At 41.9% G+C, this 22,036-nt stretch overlaps 2 protein-coding genes across 2 annotated transcripts in view; both read left to right on the top strand.

The window, feature by feature from the left end:
* The window catches only part of zc3h3 (zinc finger CCCH-type containing 3), a 58,276-nt gene extending 53,078 nt beyond the window's left edge, over positions 1-5,198 (top strand). Inside the window, exons 10-12 of the mRNA XM_014989297.2 lie at positions 1,938-2,101; positions 2,187-2,344; positions 4,980-5,198. Of these exons, the coding sequence (XP_014844783.2) occupies positions 1,938-2,101; positions 2,187-2,344; positions 4,980-5,026 (369 nt within the window). The 3' untranslated portion in view covers positions 5,027-5,198. The remainder of the gene's footprint in view (positions 1-1,937; positions 2,102-2,186; positions 2,345-4,979) is intronic.
* A 6,334-nt stretch (positions 5,199-11,532) lies between these two features.
* mafaa (MAF bZIP transcription factor Aa) lies at positions 11,533-14,931 on the top strand. Its single transcript, XM_088005053.1, has one exon. The coding sequence runs from the start codon at positions 12,375-12,377 to the stop codon at positions 13,308-13,310; it is 936 nt and encodes a 311-aa protein (XP_087861179.1). The 5' UTR covers positions 11,533-12,374; the 3' UTR covers positions 13,311-14,931.
* The last annotated feature ends 7,105 nt before the right edge of the window (positions 14,932-22,036 follow it).

The following is a 22,036-nucleotide window of genomic DNA, read 5'->3' as shown; positions in this document are numbered from 1 at the left end:
TTGCGTCAAAACCACAGGCCTATAAGATGATCCGGAGAAACATTTGACAGCGAACTGATCCGCGGCCGCCCTGTCTCCCAGAGGGGGCCAGAAACATGGGTGTGAGGGTGGTGAGAGGGGCTCTGATGGCAGTCTGGGGGCCCCCCAAACTCTCCAGAGGGAGTGGACCCAGAGTCCACAATGTTCCTGGAAAATCGATCTCTCCTGTACACACACACATGCGCACACACACACTGTGGAGCCTGCACTCCAAAGTGAATATAATTAGCTTCTCTGACAGGTGGGAGGGATCAGATCTCGTGGAGAATGAAGCTACCAATTTACACCCGTATTACACACTCGGACACACTCGGTTGCAAACATGTGTGTGAACGCTCACACTCCCATGCAGAGCCCTTCTCTGAATGGTATTAAATGAAAACATTTTTTTCTTTCTACATATACCTTTTAAAGATAGCGTGACGGTAAACCAGTTAACTGCCAATTAAATTGTTTTAGTGGCAATGGAGTTGAATATTTGACATCCAAACTATTTTAGTAGAAGGACCTGATTAATTTTTGAAGAACACAATCAAATTGTTGATTAATATGAAGAAAAATCAGTTCAGATTTAAATTTAAATTGATTTGAAGCTTGTTTTTTGTTGGACCCACACTGCATGGCAGACACAATGAACTATTCAAGCCATTGATTCATTTAGTAATTTTTAAATTTGTATCATTTGTCATGTTGTCTTCATGTCTCATGCCTCTACAGTGTGGCCTTATAACAGATCCTTCTGAGTCACGAAAAAAATATGCGGTTCACTCCAGGACGTTTCTCCATAAACAACAGCCAGCCTAAGGGATAAGCAAACTACGATGCTGTTTAGAGCATCCAAATTATCAAGGGAATCCCCTTAGTACTTGCATTTTACCATAATTAAAAAAACCAAAAACATTTTATTTGTTAATTGACGATGATTTTTGAGTTTATGGTTTTAACATAAATTAATTAAACATTTTTAATTGTTTAAAATTTAGTTTCAGGATTTAAAGGAATTGGCAGGTTTACACTGTAAAAGTGCAAACCTGTGTTTTTTTTTAAATTTATTTTCACATAGTTACAGTCTGCCATGAGTTTAATATTTTCTGTGTGTTTCAGCTTGGTTTGTTCACAAATACATCTCATCAAATACTGACCCATTATCCATGATTGCTTTTAAGCTCAGCCAATTTAACTTGGCCTCCTCTCCCAGATTCCTCCAGATCTGTATTAAATCGCTGTTAGTGTTGCTAATGTTCTTAATAGGAAGATGCTCCCAAAATCAGATGCTGCTTTAGACCCTATACAACCTTGGGCCAACCCTGCCAAAAACTAAACACTTTTCAATGCTCTATCTCTTACTAAATGAAGTTTAGTGTTAATGTGAGAAGATGTGTTCATTTCCCTACATTGAACCTGGTAGAACATTTAAAATAAGTTTGCCAGTGCATACATTTTTTATTCATGAGGTTCAGATACACTAATCGTGTTTTGCAGCAAAGTCATATATCGTTTGACATGATGCTAAATAAAAGTGACTGTGTGGGAAGGTGACATGTTGCTGAATTGTGACTGATATTACACCCAAATTATTTTAACTTCATTTTAAATTAGGCAATATATATATATATTTTTTTGAATAAACAACTTGCACAAGAAGCTTACACAGGAAAATAAATTTGATGTTACAAGAGTTTTATCTTTTGCGTTTGCAAACCAGGTGTTGTCCAAACGCACTCCCTTTGCAACCAGTGGAGAGTTTCACCATAGCTACAGCAGTCAATGCAAAAAGAAAGTAACCCTCCTTTACGTTACAGCTTTAAACTAGCTTTGCTAGGTTCCGAAAAATAAACAATTGAATGTTTCTGAGAGCAAAGAAAATCCCTAACTTTGAGTGTATCTTTGATCATTAGTGTAAGAAGAAACACACCCTGGTGTGTCCAGACTTCTCTAAGACCGGCTCCTGTCCACGAGGCTCTCGCTGCAAACTGCAGCACCGCCAGCGGGTCAAGCGCAGCGCCAGCAGCACTTCCACCATTCCAGTCAAGAAAAGTCGCTCTAAAGAGCCTATGAAGAGGTTAGAAAGGCATCGTATACCTAACCCTTCACAATCATTGTACTCTTTATTGTGGCCTCTGCAAATCTACTTTTCTTTCTTGAAGGCCTCATCTCTCCGTCGTCATGCCGGAGAACACTCAGGCAGCTCCAGGAACACCTATTGCGGGACCTCTGGCTCTACCATCCTTCATCTCTCTGTCCAGCTCCCCAGAGGAGGCAGATGCACCGGATTCACCTCAGGCTGACACAACACAAGTCAAAGGTATTAACCCTCACAACTTCTTAGATGGTGCAGAAAAACAGTCACACAGAATGGTCATACAAAACCTTAAATAACTACAACAGCTATTTACGCCAGGATATTTAATATCCATTTTAAGTTCACCGTCAGAGTTAAGCTGGGTATCAGAGGGTGTTTGAAAAACAGTTATGACCGTTTGGGAGAAACATTAAAGCTAAAGCAGAACTGGACACTGACAAATTTGGAGGTTTTAAGTCGAAATCTCAACATTCACTCATTTCTGCTAAGTGCTTGCATACAAGAGTCGCCGTCCTCAACAGTTTCATATGTGATATTTTTATAAGAAATGTCACGTGTATCTACACTGCAGCCTTGACTTTCACATTGTGACACTGGAGGAATGCTGCAAATCCAAATCATCCTGTTATTTTATGCGATGGAGGAAGTGGTTATGTGATTGAGCTGCAAACAGATAATGATGATCAGAGTCAGATAACAGAGTGTGATGGAGGTAATAATATTTAGCTTTCGGACTTGACCGAGGCTCGGCTCAGCTCTCTGTTGACAGATTTGACAGATAGAGGATTAGGGTAGAGGCCTCTTCTGCCCAATCACTCTCAACCCCCTCCCCCCTCTTTCACCAGAATCCAACCGTCCACCTGCTGAAGGCACACACCCACATGTAGATGCAGTTTAGTCTGAGAGGAGCTAATACTTTATTACTTTGATTTAATAAACACATGACTGCTTGCAACATGAGAGGAACCCAGAAGAAACCAACGTCCAGCTCTGATTGGCTGTGCCGGCCTGGTCGGACTCTCTTTACTTCTCAGCTCTACTGATATCTTACTTATTTTAACAAGGTTTTAAATAGGAACAGAGCCAATGTTTACCCTGTCAGATCATTTTATAAACATACACGTTGGGGGTTGTTCTCATGATACAATGTATAGTTTTAATCCCAGTTCAGTCCAGGTTACACGTTACAACAAATGCCACCAGACAGCGTTTTACGAGAGACACAGGTCCAATTCATGACCAGCAAAATGGATCCAAAATTCAATTTGATTAAATACATTCCAATGCAAAGCAAAGTTAAAGTCCAAGTCAGATCCAAGAAAATACCGTTCAGTTTAATTCATTATGATACAGCAAAATTAAACTGATTACATCATAGAAGTTGATAAAAAATTATACCAGTTGATTGAAAATTGAAAAAATAAATAAAAGAGCATGACGCAAATGTGGACAGATGTTTGTATTTAGAAAAAAAATCTATTGCTTTTGCATTTTTCATGCATACATATCTGGAACACAACTTTAAATAAAAGACAATTGTATAATTATATATATATATATATATATATATATATATATATATATATATATATATATATATATATATATATATATATATATATATATTTTTTTTTTTTTTTTTTTTTTTTTTTATCAAAAGTCAAGAAAATATGTTTACATTTATTTTAAATAAAGTGCAGCTGGTCTCATTTTCCTCTCTTCTCACCAAAAGCAATTAGTAACAAAAAAAAATCGATGTGAAAATGTGTATGTTTCAAAAGACTTGTTGGATTTAAGACAATATGTCTGACATGTTTTAGCAGTTACTGTAGTCCAAATCCTTTACGTTTCTTGGCTGCTGGTGGGAACCTCAAAGTTTTTTTCCTGCCATAACTTTTTTTATGCTGTCCACTCGTTTACCTTCTTTTTAGCCACTACTTTGTTCCCTCCTCTGCATGCTTTGAGTCGCTGTCATTATGAAAAACTCAGATCTTTTCATCCTAATGGTACTGATAAAGGAAGGCTCTTGTCCAACATTTTTGATGCATATGAGTCTCCATCAGCATCTTATTGTGGTCAAGTTATCTTGTTCATTATCAGAATAACACTTGATGTTTTCACCTCTGTGCTTGACTGTGCGGATATTTCTCTTCTTCTAAACATGCTGGGTTGACTTTTTGACTATGTGCTTGTTTTTGATCTCATCTGACCAAAGGAGGGGTATAAAGCATATACAAACCAAAGTAAACTTATCGATTATAAAAGTTCATTTATCTTCTGATCGGTGTAGATCCATCACATGACATCTGTAAGTGTATAAATAGAGCGAAACTGAACTTCTCTTTTTTTTTTCTTTTTTTTTTTAAGGTGCTTCACTTCTCATCTAAAAGGACTCTAGTTCTTATCATGGGTTTAGAGTATCAGGTTTTTGTTAGCCCCCTTTTTTAAACACAGTAGTTGAGGATCATTACAGACACAGAAAGCAGCAATTTTCCTCCTTGTCCCTCCATTCCTGCAGTCCAGCTGCTTTAAGCTCTTAAGTATTACTAATGACTGTGTGCTCCCTGAGTAACACACTGCACCACCCAGAGCCTCATTAAAGGTGGAACTTGGCCAACCAAGCTGCTCTTCACTTTGCATAAACGAGCTCAGGCGTGATGTATCGCTGCACGCTCCCACGTCCACCGCCGCTGTCCCGCTCTCTTCTTCATTTACTCATCAGTTGAGACATCATCGCTCAATGTTTCAGCAGGACCCAACGCAAACTAGATTAGAGGCGGTTACACAATACGGCATTTCATTTTTACGAAAGCTCCTTCTCTCATTTCTGTTTCCTGTCACTACTTTTCCTCCACAGAGAGAAAGCTGCAGATCAAACCTCGACTGAGAGACCAGAGAGACTGAAGCTGGAAATATCTGACTGATCTGGGATTTTTTGAGCCCCAGTCCCTTTCGCTCAGGGCCCCAAAATTTTATCTTCTTTGTGTAAACATATTTTTTCATGAATGAATGTTTGTAGTCGAAGTTTTTTTGCCCCTCGCTGTATGTTTTAAATAAAGGGAAATAAAACATTGAACTTCAGCTTCGTGCTCCTTCCTAGATGTGTCTGCGGTAGTGTTAATGGTCGGTGCTCCGTGGGTTTCTGCTGCGAGCGTCACATGATCCGAGCGTGTTTGTGAAAACTTTCATCGGCGAGGTGGTGACAGAAGCAGCCGGCACAGAGGAGACACATGAGCGCAGAGTGACTTCACCCTCGGCCGGCTGCAGGAGGGACTCGCTGCAGACTGGAATCCGTCTCTCTTCTGCCTCATGTGTTAAAATTACAGTTATATTCCAGACATACGCAGCAGTCGCACATTTCCATCAACGCCGAAGCCCCATTCAGCCTGGATTAACATATCACACTCTACGCAGCATCTTAAACGTTACGAAATTAAACAGATGCTCTAAAACTGGTGGTTAACATGTTCCCAAATAGCAAAGAATGGAGTTGGCTTGTTCTACAGTTACAAAAGAAACATAAAGCTTGCTAGAATTAACTTTATGAAGATACTAAAGTTTGAATCTCTTTGTGCAAAGTGTAATTAAAAATTTGAATTTTCCTTCTGTCTTAGAAAAAAAATACGTTAGTAAAACATCTACATGAAAACTTTCACAGATGTCAAAATGTGAATAAGTGAAACATTATTACCTATTAATTTGGCGTTTTGGAACTGATATGGGCAGAACAAACATATTCTAGGGTTGTTTTTTCAGATATATCTTTTAGCAGTTAAAAAGAAAAGCTTTTATGATGCTTTTTGGTATTAATACTGAGAAGAATGAGGTTGCTGATTGCTGCTGTGACCTGTTTGTTTGGTACTTCAGCTGTTTTGGAAGCAGTGGGTCGCCAAATGCCTGTTCGGATATGACCACAGATGATTTCTTTAAATTAAAAAAAATAAATACAATTTTCTGACTTAATATCAAAGTGTAGACTCATTATCGTGAGAATTTGAATTGCATGTTGTTTAACATTTGGCGAAAAAAAAATTTAGTTGGAGACTTGCTGCTGTGTTTGAGGTCATTGTCCTGGTGATGGTCCAGTTTGAGCAAACTTCACCTGTAAGAAAAACGACCTCACATTAGACTGTAGATTAATTTCCAAGAGGATTTGATGGGGCTCTGAAATAAGCCCAAATCATCACCTCTCACCCACCACCATGTTTGACAGTTGGGATGAGGTCTTAACAAACATATGCATCTTAATAAGCCTACATCATTCTGCGATGTTCATGCGATGTTAGACAACTTATTCTTCAGTCATTTTAAGCAAAACATATTTGTTGAGTGTATTTGTGACTGTGCTTTCATAAATTTTAATATTTAACATGCTAAACGTGGCCTGTAGAGTCTTAGAAGGAACTTTTTCTTGATAAACTCGCTGCGTCTGTTTTGAATGACTCCACAAGTCATTTGTGGTACTAATCCTCTGCTACTTAGACAGATATTAAGATTTTTTTTTCCCCCTTCCACTTTGTGAATTTGAGTCAGCATACCGTCCTAGATGCCAGGTCTGGGACTTAAAAGGTTATCAATAACCTAAACAATGCACTCCCAAGCATTTTTGTAGCTGAAAACTTATCGCATTTGTGGTAATTTCACAGTTCAGTGTGACAATGACCAGCTTAACAGCACAAATGCTCTTTTTTGGCTTGTCGTTTTAGGCTGTTTAAGAATGATGCAAGGCTGCGGCAAGCACTGAGCCAGGTAAAATCTGGATTGCCATCTTTAAGACAGCTGACTGGGAAAACTTTTGTTCTTGAACCACTTGTCATACACTTTTAAACCATGTTGAATCCCTTCTGACAGGATGGAGTCGTGTATCCCTGTCTTTGTATGTGTGTGTGTGTGTCACTTTTAGCTCGTGTCTTTCTCTGATGTATCGACAGCAGCAAGCAGAGATGGAGAGCTCGACATGTTCCTTAGAAAAGGCAGGAGACAGGGAGCCATCACTCTTCTCTCCTCGCCACCCGTTTCTCTCCCCTTCCTCCTCCCTCTCACCCACGTGGCTCCGCTCCTGCGCTGAAGATGTAAGTGCCTTAGACAGATGTCTGCTGCCTCGTGTCTAAAACCCTCAACGCGAGCTGCTGAGCTCGGCAAACTCTAATTAAGATCAATATTTCAATTTTTAGTAAAAGCACACGAGATGGAGAGGAGTCAGCTGGAGAGAAATCATCAGCCCGCCCAGAGTCGGAAAGACAAAAAGAAAGGTCAACCGTGATCCTTCATGGTGTGTGAGAGTGTGTGTCTTGGACAGGCGGTTTGGCAGAAGGTGTGTGATTTACATGTTCAAATACTTCTGTGGATTCTTTACAATTTATTCTACTTATCTTTACCCACTTAAGGTTTATTTTCATCTCATTAGGAATGGATGGATTCAAAGACTGTAGTTTTGATCAAAGGTTTACAAAAAAGTCCAGGACTTTTCAAAAAGGTTGAAGGTGAGATTATTCCAGAAGCTTAATGTCCGCGTATCATTGTGTGTTTGGGATCAATTCCCTGTTACGCCTGGTTATGTTCAAGTTTCAGCTGTTGAGCTGTTCAGCTGAAGAGTTTCCCTTGTACTGAGCAGAACTTCTAAGAACTTGGAGAGTGGCTTTGGTGTTTCAGCATCTTGTAGTTCATGGCAGGTTTTATTTTCAGTGGTTCTTCACAGTATTTTCTAGTATTATACTTGGCTTGTGCCTTCACAGATACCAGCGTTCCGCCCTACAGGATCTCCAGAACCTTCTGCCAAACTCCTGACCTGATGTCCTCCTGATAATCCACATGGGATTCTGACTTTTTTTGGGGGGTGGGGGTGTGGCTGGGGGGGTTCTCCACTGTAGTCAGGATCTTTAAGGCAAGTAAAAACCAAAACTTACAATAGAACAAACATTAGACTTTTGTCAGCTAAATCTGGAGGGTTCAGCTGACTTTTTCTATGCCTTCTGGGTTGTCTCTTTGAAGGGTTGTAGGAGGCTCATGATTATTTATTGGTGAGTATACCTTGGTTGGTAGATGTCACAAGGCAACACAGAGACAGAACTGACAACCATGTACACATCCATACCTATGGGCAATTTAAAGAAGGCAATTAACCTGACAACAGTCATGTTTTCAGACTGTCCAAATAAGCTGGAGTAACCAGAGAGAATCCATACCTGCACAGGGAGAACATGCAAACTTAACACACAAAGGTCTTTGCCTGGATTCCAGCCCAGGACCTGCTGTTCTCTCAGAGTACTCCATCTTCTTCCCACACTCCAAAAAAACATGAGTTTTAGGTTTATTGGACTCTCTAAATTGTCATTTTGTATGAGTGAGTGTGATTGGTTGTCCTGTAATGGATTGGCAAACTGTCCAGGGTGTACCCTGCCTCTTCCACATTGACCGCTGGAAACTTTCACCAGACCCCCTGTGACCCTGCAAAGACAAGTTGATATAGATAATGGATGGATAAATATTAAAGTTTGAATTGACCTGCTTTTCCTTATCGCTGCTCTATGCATTTCTGACTGGAAAATTATTCAAATCTGTGCATGTCTAACAAATCGCCTCATTTGGTTCCAGCAGGTCTGTCCCTGAATTGAGTGAAGCTCCTCAAATTTTGCTTTGGTGAGTAGCCTACAAAGTTATTAAATGATGCAAATCAGTGTTTAGACTCGCAGTTTCTCCATCTTTGAGACCACAAACATTTTTACAGGTCGGAGGGACAAACATTAAGCTATACCTTAACTCTACTCTGTAAAGAGAGATGACCCTTAACTTTAAATTAAAGCTGATTCCTGCGCTGTAGCATTAGTGACAGAACCCCCTCCATCCCGGCCTGTGATAACCCTGAGCCCCTTCCAGGAGCTGCGATGCGGGGCCACCTTGGCTCTAAAGCCCAGCAACGATCCCCCACCTTGCTGATGTCCGTTTCACTTAAGTCGCCAGAAGTGCATTTGCAGCGAAGTCCTAATATGTAAAGGCACAAAGGAAAAGCCTGACTTCAAATATTTCTGTCCCAAGCTGCGGCCGCAGACACTCCCCTTCCCCTCACAATGAATGGACCACCGCAGATCTCCTTAACTGCGCCATTTCAATGCAGACTGCTTAGCTGGCCGTTTGATGGCCAGCTCCAAAAAGCCTCTTCTAATGACTTCGCGCACCTAAACTTGAAATACTTTGATATGATTTCCGTCTCTTCATCTCATATCCCCCTTTTCGTCCCTGCCAGCAGATTTGAAGCAGGAGAAGGGGGAGGAGGGGAGTATATTTCATGACCGCTTCGGACTGGAAATTAAGCTCAGCAGCTGCGCAAGGCTTTCCTCTCCACATCTGACCAAGTTAAACTTACTGCCACCTGTTTTTTTTTTACACCGATCGGCACTTTATTCCTCGGATATATCGCCCGCTGAGTATGTGTCCCCCGGGGGCCCCGGGGCGCTGCTGAAAAGGCTAAACGGGTCAGGCGCACCGATGTCCCTGTTTAAGTCCTGCTCCCACGATGCTTATCAGCGGTATCGACATCCTGCCCCTCCACCCCATCACCTGGAAGCTGCCAGGACCCAGAAATAAAAAAAAACCACAGAGAGAGAGAGACAGATGTGTCCGGGATAGAGCCGGGCGGCGGTGCAGCTTAATTATCCGTCTATCCGCAGAGATGAGGCGGGGGACGCGATCTGTGGTTAATTGGGAATGAAAACCTGCTGGGACTGTCCAATCATGCTTAACCCACGCGCAGCCACGGCTCCACGCAGACTTGCGGAAATGCAGATTGATTTTTTTTTTATTCCTCTGGCAGAGGGCCGCAGATCGATCAGTGATTGATAGATTTGCTGGTTTGTGGTATCAGAGGCCCTAAAGGAGATAAGTGGATATAAAAAGCAACGGTTTATACAGCTAGAGAACAAAAGTGGGAATACTCTATAGATCACTGCTTTAAAATTGGGAAGTTTACCTTTGAGATGCACAAATCTAATATATTTTTTTCTTCATCCAGTTTTGATCGGTAATCGGAAGATCAACTAGCTTATGCTGCAAAATGTGACAGTTTATTCTCTGAATAATAAAATAACCAAAACTAACAACACCAGACATTGGTCTATGTGCACTTTGATGCACTTCCGAACTAATAAAGACTAGGGATAATGTCGTAGTAAATTAAAATATAATTGAAAAGTCAGTTTATTTACGTGTAAATCATTCTATATAGTTTCACTATACTGACGGACCTTTAAGTGTTTGTTTCTATTAACTTTAATGATTATCATTTACAAATAATGAAAACCCAATATCTAGTTTGTTATAAAATCTGAATATAAAGACCATTAAAAATATTTTATTCAAAAATGTTTTATTTTTTCACTATTATTTGGAAGATTGCTGAATCAGCATCATTTACATTTTCCAGAAGGATGACAAGACACAAAATGCCATTGCTTGGTAAGCTCACTGGTCATAGACTGCTGTACCCAGGTATATTAATAGAAAGTCAAGTAGAAGGAAAAAGTGTGGATATGTGCCGACTTAGTGCCTCAAATCTGTGCCATTCACTGCATCAGTTAGTTCTTGTTACAATATCCTTTGACCAGAAACATTCTAATCATATTTTCAATGGTAATTAGAAATAGGACTCATTGATCTAAAGTCTAGAGGAAGAGTGAACAAAAACAAAAAAAGAACACAAAATCCAAGTTGCTTCAGGTTCAATGTGAAGTTCCCACAAAGTCCAAAGCCATTGTTTCATTCTGCTAATGTATCATCAATAAATGCATCCAGAATCATGAAGCAAATTAACATATTTCCAATTTGCATAATACCGCAACACATCGATACTAAAGCCCTAGATAATCATTTCAAAGGTTTTTAAGTATTTACACAATTTATTTTCACATTTCCTCCAAACCTCAAAGTTCAACTTTACTGAGCTCAGTAACTTTACTCTTCCAGGTGTGCATAAGTTCACTAATTTACGTTTACTTTTGTACTGAATGCTGATTTAGCCTTTACATATCCAATGCTCTGTTTTTCTATGCCTAAGATGCTTTTTTTGTTCAGAGTGAAGTTATTTTTTCTTCCAGAGGTTCTCCCTGGTGTCTGTCTGGCCCGCGCTCCACCGTGCAGTAGCGCCTGCTCGGTCACTAGAGGGGGGGATCTGCTGCACCTGTTTTCCCTGCATGCATGCATGCATGCGCGCTCCGCTTCTCTCGCCTTCTTCGGTTTCGTTCGGCTATCCTCGGACGGAGCAAGCAGCTTCAGTTAAACCACGCGCCAGAGGTGTCCTCCCATTGGCCTGTCGCCTCTCCGTGTGGGAGGGTCGGCAGTGAGGGGAGGGCGGGACGCACCGTTTATAAGAGGCTGCCTCCCAGCGCCTCGCTGATACTGCGTGGTTCTCACCGGGAAGCTTTGGGGTGCATTTAGAAGGCAATTAGAAACAAAGCAAAGTGGAATTTCTCACCTCTTGCGTACAATTTTACACACAATCAACACGTTAAGGTCAGGAGCGCGACCCGGCGAGGGGGACGATGCCAGCTTCAAGTAGAAATATGGACTGAGGACAGCAACAAGGAGCAGCTTCTGTCTCCAAGTAAGACCTCCAACTTTCATGCTTCATCTCAGACTTTTGTGAACTTTGAGAACAGGCGTGCCTGCAGAGCAGAGTTTGGATTCCTGGGACTGTTGACACACTTTTACGCACGCCCGCGCACCGCTCGATGTGACCGAGTGCGAAACTTTTGAAGCTGGGCCATGCTGCGGTGACTAGAACTGCAGGAGGAGACGACCGATGGTTGGAAACTAATTCTGACTAACAAAAACAGAACAACAGAGGGCAATAAATCAGGGGGGTGGGGGGGGGAGCACTCTGCAGAGGTGAAGCGAGGACAACACAAGCTGGTGTCTCCAAATTCAGCGGGCTCCAGTTTCAGCCGCTCCGGGGGCTCCTGCTATTAAAGCCTTCATCTGACCTGGGATAAGTTGTCAACAAGAGTTGCGAGCGGAGGCGAACTGGCAGGTGTACAAGTTCATTTACATGCAGACGTATATTCACTCCGCTATATATAGAAGTGGTCTGTGGAACTAGCAGCCTTAAGAAGTTTCTCCTCCCACCCAGCGGGCCTGCAGCAGTTCCACGCACCAGGCGTGTGCGTGTACCTATATATACACCATACAGGCTTTTAATTCGCTCTGCAATTTGCCCGCTGTCGGTTTGGCTGTGAGGCCGGGAGTCGTCGCATGGACTGACATGGCCACCGACCTCGCCATGAGCGCAGAGCTGCCTAACAGCCCTCTGGCCATCGAGTACGTCAACGACTTCGACCTGATGAAGTTCGAGGTGAAAAAGGAGCCGCTGGAGGCCGACCGCTTCTGTCACCGCCTGCCGTCCGGCTCACTGTCCTCCACCCCGATCAGCACACCCTGCTCCTCCGTGCCTTCCTCGCCCAGCTTCTGCGCCCCGAGTCCGGGCGCGCAGCCCAACCAGGGCCTCCCCGGCGGCGTCAACGTCGGCAGCAACAGCAACAACAGCAGCGGCAACAACAATCACAGCAACGCGGGCAAGCCTCAGCTGGAGGACTTGTACTGGATCCCCAGCTACCAGCATCACATCAACCCGGAGGCGCTCAACCTGACCCCGGAGGACGCGGTCGAGGCCCTGATCGGCAACGCGCACCATCACCACCACCACCACCAGGCCTACGAGGGCTTCCGCGGGCAGCAGTACGTCGGAGAGGACCTGTCCGCGGCCTCGGCTGTGCACCACCATCAGGCCCACCACCACCACCATCACCACCACCACGGCCACCACACCCGCTTGGAGGACCGCTTCTCGGACGAGCAGCTGGTGAGCATGACGGTGCGGGAGCTGAACCGGCAGCTGCGGGGCTTCAGCAAGGAGGAGGTGATCCGCCTGAAGCAGAAGCGGCGCACCCTGAAGAACCGCGGCTACGCGCAGTCCTGCCGCTTCAAGCGCGTCCAGCAGCGGCACATGCTGGAGACGGAGAAGTGCACCCTGCAGAACCAGGTGGAGCAGCTGAAGCAGGACGTGGCGCGCCTTGTCAAGGAGCGGGATCTGTACAAAGAGAAGTACGAGAAGCTGGCCAGCCGGACCTACAACTCCGGCGGGCCCGCGAACACGAGAGATCCGTCCGGGAAACAGGCCAGCACCGAGTTCTTCATGTGAGAGAGACATTACCGCGCTCACCTCCACACTCTTCTGACTCTAATCGATCTTTTCTGATTTGTGTTTACAGTTATTCCTCAACAACAACAACAAAGACTTTAAATCTCATCTTCTTAACAAATAAAGGTTAGGTGCGCACAAGCGTCACGTCTGTGAGTCTTAAAGATGTTAAACTTCTGTAAGTCCACAACAAACAAGTCAGGTCGGCACATGGGATCACTTTCAGGCTGCAGACTCCTCTCCTGTCAGAAGTCTTATGAACCAATGACTGTCTTAATCCAGAGAGAGCGCCGGGTTTGTGTTAGAACCAGGCAGAAGCAGCAGCAGCACAGACTGCAGGAGGAGAATGCGCTGTGGTGCAGAGACTCTCAGTAATGCAAGTGTAATAGTTCCCCCCCCCCCCCCCCTCCACCTCCTTCCCTCATCCTTTTGCAACCCTGCATGCAGGACATGTATGGTAACCTCCGGCCAAAACCTCATCCACATATGTATGGAAAGCATGACCCATGGGTTCTCCCCAGCCATCCTTCCACCCCTCAGCCATCAGTAAGGCCTGGGTATGCAGAAAAAGCACCCCCCCCCCCGTCGCCCCCATGAGAGGTGCAAAGAACTGCGGACTGAAATGCAAAAACAATCTGCTTCACTGCGAAACACATGGATGCGTCTTTACCTGCTGTTTTCAATCAGTTTTTTTCTATTGTTTTAAAAAAGAAAAGAAAAACGACAAAAAGAGATTACCTGAGCCAGATTTTAGACTGTATTTATTTCCACCTGTACATAATGTGTAGAGAAAAAAACAAACAAAAAAAAAAAAACAAGCAGTGATCTGTGTTATTTTACCTTCTCTCTTTTTAAGGCTTTTGTTGCTTGGATTCTTCGAAATGTCTTAATCCAAAAATGTTTGTATGTTACAGCATGCAAATTGTCTGTGGTATCCTCCTCCTCTTGCTGAACATGTTGAACCTGCACTAAAGAGCAAACTGGAGAAATGTTTCTGTTTTTAACCTGGATGTAAATTTGATTTAAAGGATGGAAAAGGACTGCTGCTAAAACTCTATGCACCAATCTGAAGATTAAAAAGACTTAATGATTTATTTTCTCTCTTTTTTATTTTTATGGTAAATAATGAAAAATGTTGCGGGGGGCCTGCGGGGTTTCCCCTGCAGCCCCGACGTCTTAAAGCGAGCTGAAGGGGAGGATGCTTGATTGTTAGAAAAAACGGGACTTTTTTTTTTTTTTGCTTGGTGGTACACAGCTGATCATTACTCTGTCAACAGAAAACGTTCGTGTGTTATCTGCTGCCTAAGATATATGTGCAATATTGTGCAGAAGCGCTCTGGTGTTTGTGGAAAAAACGAAATGTTCCCGCCAAAAATCTCGGCCAATTAAAAAAAAAAAAAAACTTAAATAAGTAGAATTTGATTAATGGTGATTTGATCTGTCTCTAGACTCAGACTTCTGCACAGTGCTGTGGATGTATATCTGTACATATGATTTCTATACTTAACCGTAGGACCTGTCCTGACATGTCAACAAGTGGAAAAATCTGCAAAGTGGAAAAAAGTTTGTTGAGAAACTCATGTTTTCATAATGTTTAATAAAAAGTTCTGTCCCAAATCTGTGGCGCGGCTGCTGTCTGTCGTTGTTTACAGCGAAATGTTTTGTCCAAATATCTAAACTACATGAAAAACGATTAAACAAGTGGCACTTAAATGAGTTGAAGTTTCAGAAATTCACATTCCTGAAATTTACGAAATGTTAAGTTTCTGAACCCCTTCTGCTGATGGACGGGACTTTTTAAGGCAATGAGCGACATCGAAACTTTATTTGATTTCGAAACAATTAAACGAAACGAAATGTGAAAATTTTAAAATAATATATATATTATTTACTGCTCATTAACAGAAAATAAATGTCATTTGCAGCTGTAAGCGCAACTTAAAACATTCGTTTTATATCACAGCGGATTACATTTTCATTTAAACATTTTTAAACGATTGTTGAAAGGAAGGGTATTAATAAAAATATTAGTAACAGAAATTCCGCGCATAAAAATCTATTATTATTATTATTATTATTATTCAAAGATTTATTATTATTATTTTCAGTTTTCCTTTTTTTTTCTCCACATTTTTTTTCGTTTCATATTAGTTTTTCAGAGGCTGCGGCTGTACTCGGAGCCGGTGATGGAGCTTCTCTCCGTGGGCCGCGCTGACTCTGTCGCCCCGCCGCAGACTGCAGGATGTTGGGGCAGCAGATGCTCTGACCTCCTGCAACATGGCCCTGATTTTCATATATGCAAGTGTGTGTGTGTGAAGGTCGGGACCATACAAAAAGCGCCCACTCCTCTGTCGCGGTTCCGGCCGCTTATTTACGGGCCTCCGCGCACCTCGAAGGTCGGTGATCGATGTTGGAAGCCCCGCTGGTTCATTACTCTCTGCCCGCCTGCTTCCTCTGAACCAGTGAACACGTGTTTCCACGGGGGTAACTTTGTATGACACCTTAGTGGTCCGCGCGTGGCGTGGGATACACGCACGCACGCACGCGCTCTCGTGCCTGTGCCAGCGCTAAATGAAGCCGTTTGTTGGCGCTGGATGGCGCACAGCGCAGCTTGAGACGAGTGCCAGCCCGAGTTGGTGCTGATGTGACACCGCCGTCAGACCCGGCGGCTTGTGGCTCACTTCAAACACGGATCATAAACCGCCGTGAAGGAGTGTGTGATTGGGAAATGGTGTGTATGTGTGTGTGTGTGTGTGTGTGTCTCTTACTGTGTGTGTACGTGAGTGTGCTGAGACCACTGGGTGGGTGCAGGTCAGTGATCCGCTACAGCAGCTATATCTTGCGTTGCTTCGCTGATTAAAGCTGTGATGTGGCTTTTTTTTAGACAGAAGTTCATCATCATTAATAATAATAGTCAGTTTGAGGCTAGATTGTTGTTGTTGATATTGATTTATCTGCTGTTTTATGTTTGTAAATACTCTTAAGATATGTGTGAGTGCCGTCAGCCTTTGTCACTGTGCCAAACTGAAATGTGTTTTTATCATGATTGAAATCACAGTTAATAGGCTACTTTGCATTAAAACAAACGGTTAAAAATGAAATATTTAGCCTAACTCCGTCCAATCAGATGTAATGTATGTGGCATCCACGTTCGGACCAACAATCAAATAAATCCCCAGTAAAACCAAACTGGGTAAGTCAGTAAAAAACACCTCAGTCTGAGGAAATCTGTGGATTTAGAGATGATCTTCAGTCTGCTCCTGATGTAAACAAATCGCTCTTTTTGTTTACTTGCTGTACAAGCTTCTACACTTTTAATTTGATGAAATATAATTTTCAGTTAATATTTTTTAATACATTATATGCCAACCACTTTAATAATGTCTTATAGCTGATTGCTTCAAATTAGAAAAAAGCTGCGATTTCTTAGTTTAAAATCAGTCAGTTTCCACTCATTGCCCATGGAGCGATGATAAAGATGAATGTTTTTGGCTGATATGAGTGCATGCATCTTTCTCATTTCTGCACTTTAACTCTCCAAATTAAATAATTTGCTGAGTCTCTTTATTATGGGCTGAACGTTCAGCTTTGAGTTGAAATCTTAATTTTCTCCTAATATCTCTTCTCCTGCTCCCTCCTTTCTCTCTTTCTCTCCTCTCCATCACTCTGCTCCTCCTGCTGCTTTTGCTGACTCAGAGGAAACGTTGAGCTGTGTGACAGCCGTCACTTCGCACACAGACGGGGGTACTGCGTGTGTGTGTGCGTGTGTGTATGTGTGTGTACCTGGAGCAGGATGTGGTGGTATGCAGCGGACTATCGGGGCTCTCTCTGTATGTATGCGTGTGTGTGTGTGTGTGTGTGTGGAAAAGAGAGATATCACTGTGACTACTCTGAGGGCTTTTCTTTCTATAAATCAGGGCAGAGTCCATCTGAGCTCAAACAAAGCGAGCGAGGAGGGATGGAGAGAAACAGAGATGGAAGCGGAGGGGGGGCTGCGGTGCGTCTCTGGCGTCTACTGCTGCTGAGATTCGACACAGTCAGCGTCTCTTCGGCTCGGCTTACCTACAGTATACCTACACACACACACGCGCACACACACGCACATCATAAACAGAGTGCAGACAAACAGCAGCTGATGGATTCACATCCTTTTAATCAAACTGATAATGACCTCCTTCCCTTCGTCGTTTCACTGCTGCTGCACGAGTTTCTCCGGATGGAAGCTGTTTGTTGGTTCTGTTAATTTGTTTTCAGTACAAAGTTTGCTTGATGGTTTCGCAAGCCCTGAAACTGTTTTTTTTTTTTTTTTTTTCGCTCTCTTTTTCTGTCTGAGGCATAAGCCGTATCATGTTATTGGCTGTGATACTGGATCCACCAAGATTCTGTCAAATGCTCCCAGGATGCTCTCAGAATTTGGGAAAACCTCACTTTTTCTTTTATGGTGCTTGGAAAAAAAATTGACAGTAAGATAGTCCAACTCTTTTATCAGTCTAAGGGTTTTTTTTTTCAGATCATAAAAAAGTGTTTTTGCCTGTATTTGTGTATTGATTATTCTGTATTGTGAAACTTTATGCATTTTTCTACCATCTTAACATTTTAATTCTTTTGTCACATCTGGATGTTTTTACCCTCATGACCAATTTATTTTTCCACACATTTAACTGAGCTGTTATTTTGTGTTTGCTCATACAGTTTGTAGTGTTAAAGCCCTTCAATAATCTGACTTTGCTCACCATCTACTCAGCTGAGAAGATGACTGGAAACATCCTTCATCATGACTTTAGTTTTAGCTAAGCTTTTCATTTTTATAGAAGAGAGATGATCAGAATCTGCAACTCTCCTGACGCCACCAGGTTCATGTAAAAACCTGTGAAACACGTCAAAGTTTCTAAAAGTGAATGATCTCATTCCGATAGTTTATAACTCCATAACTTTTCAACATAACTCATAGCTGACGCCACATCTGCTACAGAATTTACAGAGTGAAACTGAAGTCATTCTTGTATTTTCCTACTTTGATTATTTCTCTGCATCTCTTACACCTTGAGCACAAACAGCTTCCAGCAACCAATACTCTTATAAAAAATGTGGGATCTGTCTCTTTCTGCAACATGAATATGTTTTTGAAAAAAAAAAAAAAATGTATTTTTCATGATGGCCATCTAATGCTGAGTCCAGGCATACTGAGGAATACAGAGAAAGATTAATCAAACCAGTTTGTTGTTGTTTCTTCACTGTATTTTGTTTTAGTTCACCATTAGATCTATGAAGTTACAGCAGGTCTTGTGTTGTGAAACCTTCATGCACAAGCAGTAGAGACGGAGCCTCGCATATCCATGATAACTAACTCTTTGGTGTAGCTTATAATTCAGTTCTGGTTCCCAAAGAGAAGGAATATCTAACATTTATCCCAGTTGAAAACAAGCAGTTCACTTCCTGCAAAGATGACTATAATGTCAGTTGAACCAGTGTGGTAGTTGCATAACCTCAAAGGTCTTTTACATTTCAACTTTTTTTTTTTTTCTCTTCAAATTTTTCATTTAAAGTAAATATCTTCTGCTTAATTCAGGGTCAGGTCATGGGGGCAGCAGCTTCAGCAGAGACCCAGGTTTCCTTCTTCTCAGCCAAATGGGTCAGCTCCTCTGGGGAAATCCCAGCGTGTTCCTGTACTGGGTCTCCTCTCGATGGGACGTCCCAGGAACATCTCAGCAGGTAGGACACATCACACCTGAGCCACCTCAACCAATTCCTCTCCCCATTTAGGATCAGCCGCTCTGCTCTGTGTTTCACCCAGACACTCATTTTGGGCACTAGTCTCTACCCAGAGCTATCGACCATAGATGAGGACAGGAAATCAAGAGGTTTGAGTATCAATTTTGAAAAAAAAAAAAAAAAGAGTTTGTATTTTTTTATTTTGTTTTAAAAATATTTAAAAAGAACATTGTTTGGTATAATCACTGCACGTTTCTTGTAGTTGCTGAGCAACTTCCTGCATATTTCCACTTTAGTTTTGGCTTCCATGTTGAAAGACCTCCTTTCCATCACTCTAACCTTTTTGCCTTTCTCCACAGATTCTCTACCACATTACAGTCAGCACTCAAGCTGAGTCACTTTTAAACATTAATTATTTCTGGTCAGAAGAAACATTTAAAAGATGAGCTTTACACCTATATCTGCAGGAGTATGAATAGTTTTTGGCTCATCTCTAGATATAATGATTGTTTTGGAGACTTGCTGACACCGAGGCCCTCCTCTCTGTTTTGTAACGGTCTTGACTTGGTTTCTCATCCAATCTTGTCTGTTCCAATTCTGATTTAAAAAAAAAAAAGATTTTCATTATTTTTTTTTTCTAACTACACAGCACATACAGACAATATAAAGTTAGCAGCTATTTCAACAAAGTCATGTCTGACATATGTAACTTCTGCCTACTTTCTTTATTCATTAAAAGTATTTTTATAACCTCCATCTTGAACATTTTAGCTTCAGCTATGTTACTGTTTGTTGTGGATTTAGAGTTTAATTTTTATTTATTTATTTATTGGATGTTTTATTTGGTCATCTTCAGTTTTTTGTCCTCTGACAGCAGCAATCCCGATCCGTTTGTGTTGAGATTTTTATTTTATTTAGCAGAAACCTGTGAGTGCCGTCTTGCAGCCGCTGGCTCCATTTAGAGCGGCTCCTGTGGGACGTGCTCAGCTTTGAAAAGTTGTCACCCCGCGCAAAACGTAATCGACATTTTTGATAAATCACCTGCGTGTTGTTAACACTCAACGGGGTATTAATAATTATTACTCTTGATCTGGTGATGGAGTTAGTGACCCAGGGGCCTGAAGCTCCACCTTCACTTAAGAGGGGGAGGGCGGTGGAGGTTCACCACAGCAGTCCCTACCCGACACACCGGGGAAAAGCAATTTGGCACCGTTGGCGCTGCGACCCCCTGACTGAGCTGCGTACCCTGCCTCCACACCGAGCACACACACATTCAGACACACTGACATGCTGCATGCTGAGTGGACAAATTCAAACATGCTATCACAGGAGAAAATATGCCCAAACAGCAAATCTAACCTTGTCCCATGCTTTGAAAATACAGTAATAAACCAACAAACAAACAAACAGAGACCGGAGGGATGATGTGTTGAAAACACTGAGGTAGAGGAGGAGTGTAAATCACAGGAAATGGCATACTTGTTACCTAAAAGTGGTAAAATTAAGTGTTTAAACAATGGCTCAAAGGAGGAGTTGCCTCCAGATCGCCAAGCTTAGGAGTTTAACCAGAAAAACTAGCATCACTTACTGCGACAATTTATTTTTTTGATGCCTCTGTTTTTTGGTCTTAATTTGCTTCCAATAACTCCCTCATAGATAATTGTGCTTGCCTTATATTATTTTCAGTTGAGCACCAGCAGATTTACTTAGTCAAGCTTTTAAGGAGGGGTCCAGTTCCTGCTGATTCCTTCAATCTGCCACTATCACTTCCCTTCATGTTTCACTTCCTCTCTATGTGTGTTTGTGTGAGCGCCAGTGATTCAGCAATCAGCCACTCATTGTTTCTTTTTTCACAGGATCAAAAAAAAAAAAAAAAGGCCACTCAGGCCCTTTTGCTTGTTTCACCAGTGGTTACGGCTGTGGTTTTGTAGTATTGTGAGCCATAAATGCAAATCGGCCACAACACTGATATCAGCAATCAAAGGTTTTACTTCTTGAGTGACCTAGAGGCACAAGAAAGCGCTGATCTCTCTTGAATGCTCTCTGACTGGGTTATGTAGTGGAAGTCCTTTTTCTCCTGGTTGTTTTTGTGTTAACAGAGATTAATATAAAGTATTTGTTATGATTGAAAATGATCTTTTTGTTTGTTTGTTTTTGAGTCAAACATTAGAGCTTTATTTTGTTTAATATACAGAACATGTGATGGGTTAAGTGGCACTTCTTGGCAGTTCAGCAAGTTCTGCTTCAGCAAAACATAAAACTCTTCATTATGTAACTTTTCAGAACCATAAAAACATAATATTTTGATCTCTCTGATGTCAGTTCATCAATTATATTAAATAAGTGGTAAAAATATGTAAGTCACTGCTGATTAGCTGTAAAGATATATCTAGCAGCCCAATTTTTTACATGGGTTAGGAAAATAATGTGAATTGCTCTACACAAAAAGGATTAGCTGTAAAAATGTACTAAAAGTTTACTCAAACCACAATGAAGGTATTGAGTTTGATTCTGATGATTTCGTCTATTCCTCTCATGTATCATCCACTCCCCATATATGTCTGGTGGTGGTACTCAGCTAGCCTAGATTTAGCTTTCCATGTTGGTTCCTCCCATTTCTCCTTTTTGCTTTGTGTTTTCTGCTCTTTAAGATAATAATTTAATAGTTCTTGAAGGGAGCCTTCTTCCTAACGTCCTCCAGGATCATTACTATGTTATTATCGATGGTGGAGCTGCTGCTCAGTTGTTCTCATCCTCCCTCCTTCTTCTTGCCATTTAGTCTTGGTGCAGGATTTTGAGTAAAAACTGTGTCCATTGTTTGGAGGTTCTTTGTCCTGAAATCAGAAGCATCCATAATGAAATATTTCAAAGTGGGATCAGGGACACAATTTTGCTGCTTTTATGTATTTTGTGAAGTGAGGGGGTTAAAGTCCACCTACCTATGTTATGCCCTTGACTGGACATAGATCCAGGTTTTATCTGCCGTAATGAGGGAGTTTCACTGGTTTATTGGT

Source organism: Poecilia mexicana, unplaced genomic scaffold (genome assembly GCF_051168715.1).
Source record: "Poecilia mexicana isolate PSO_F unplaced genomic scaffold, ASM5116871v1 scaffold_4, whole genome shotgun sequence".
Taxonomy (NCBI): Eukaryota; Metazoa; Chordata; class Actinopteri; order Cyprinodontiformes; family Poeciliidae; genus Poecilia; species Poecilia mexicana.
The sequence above is the reverse complement of the archived record's forward strand: the minus strand, read 5'-3'. Positions and strand labels throughout refer to the sequence as shown.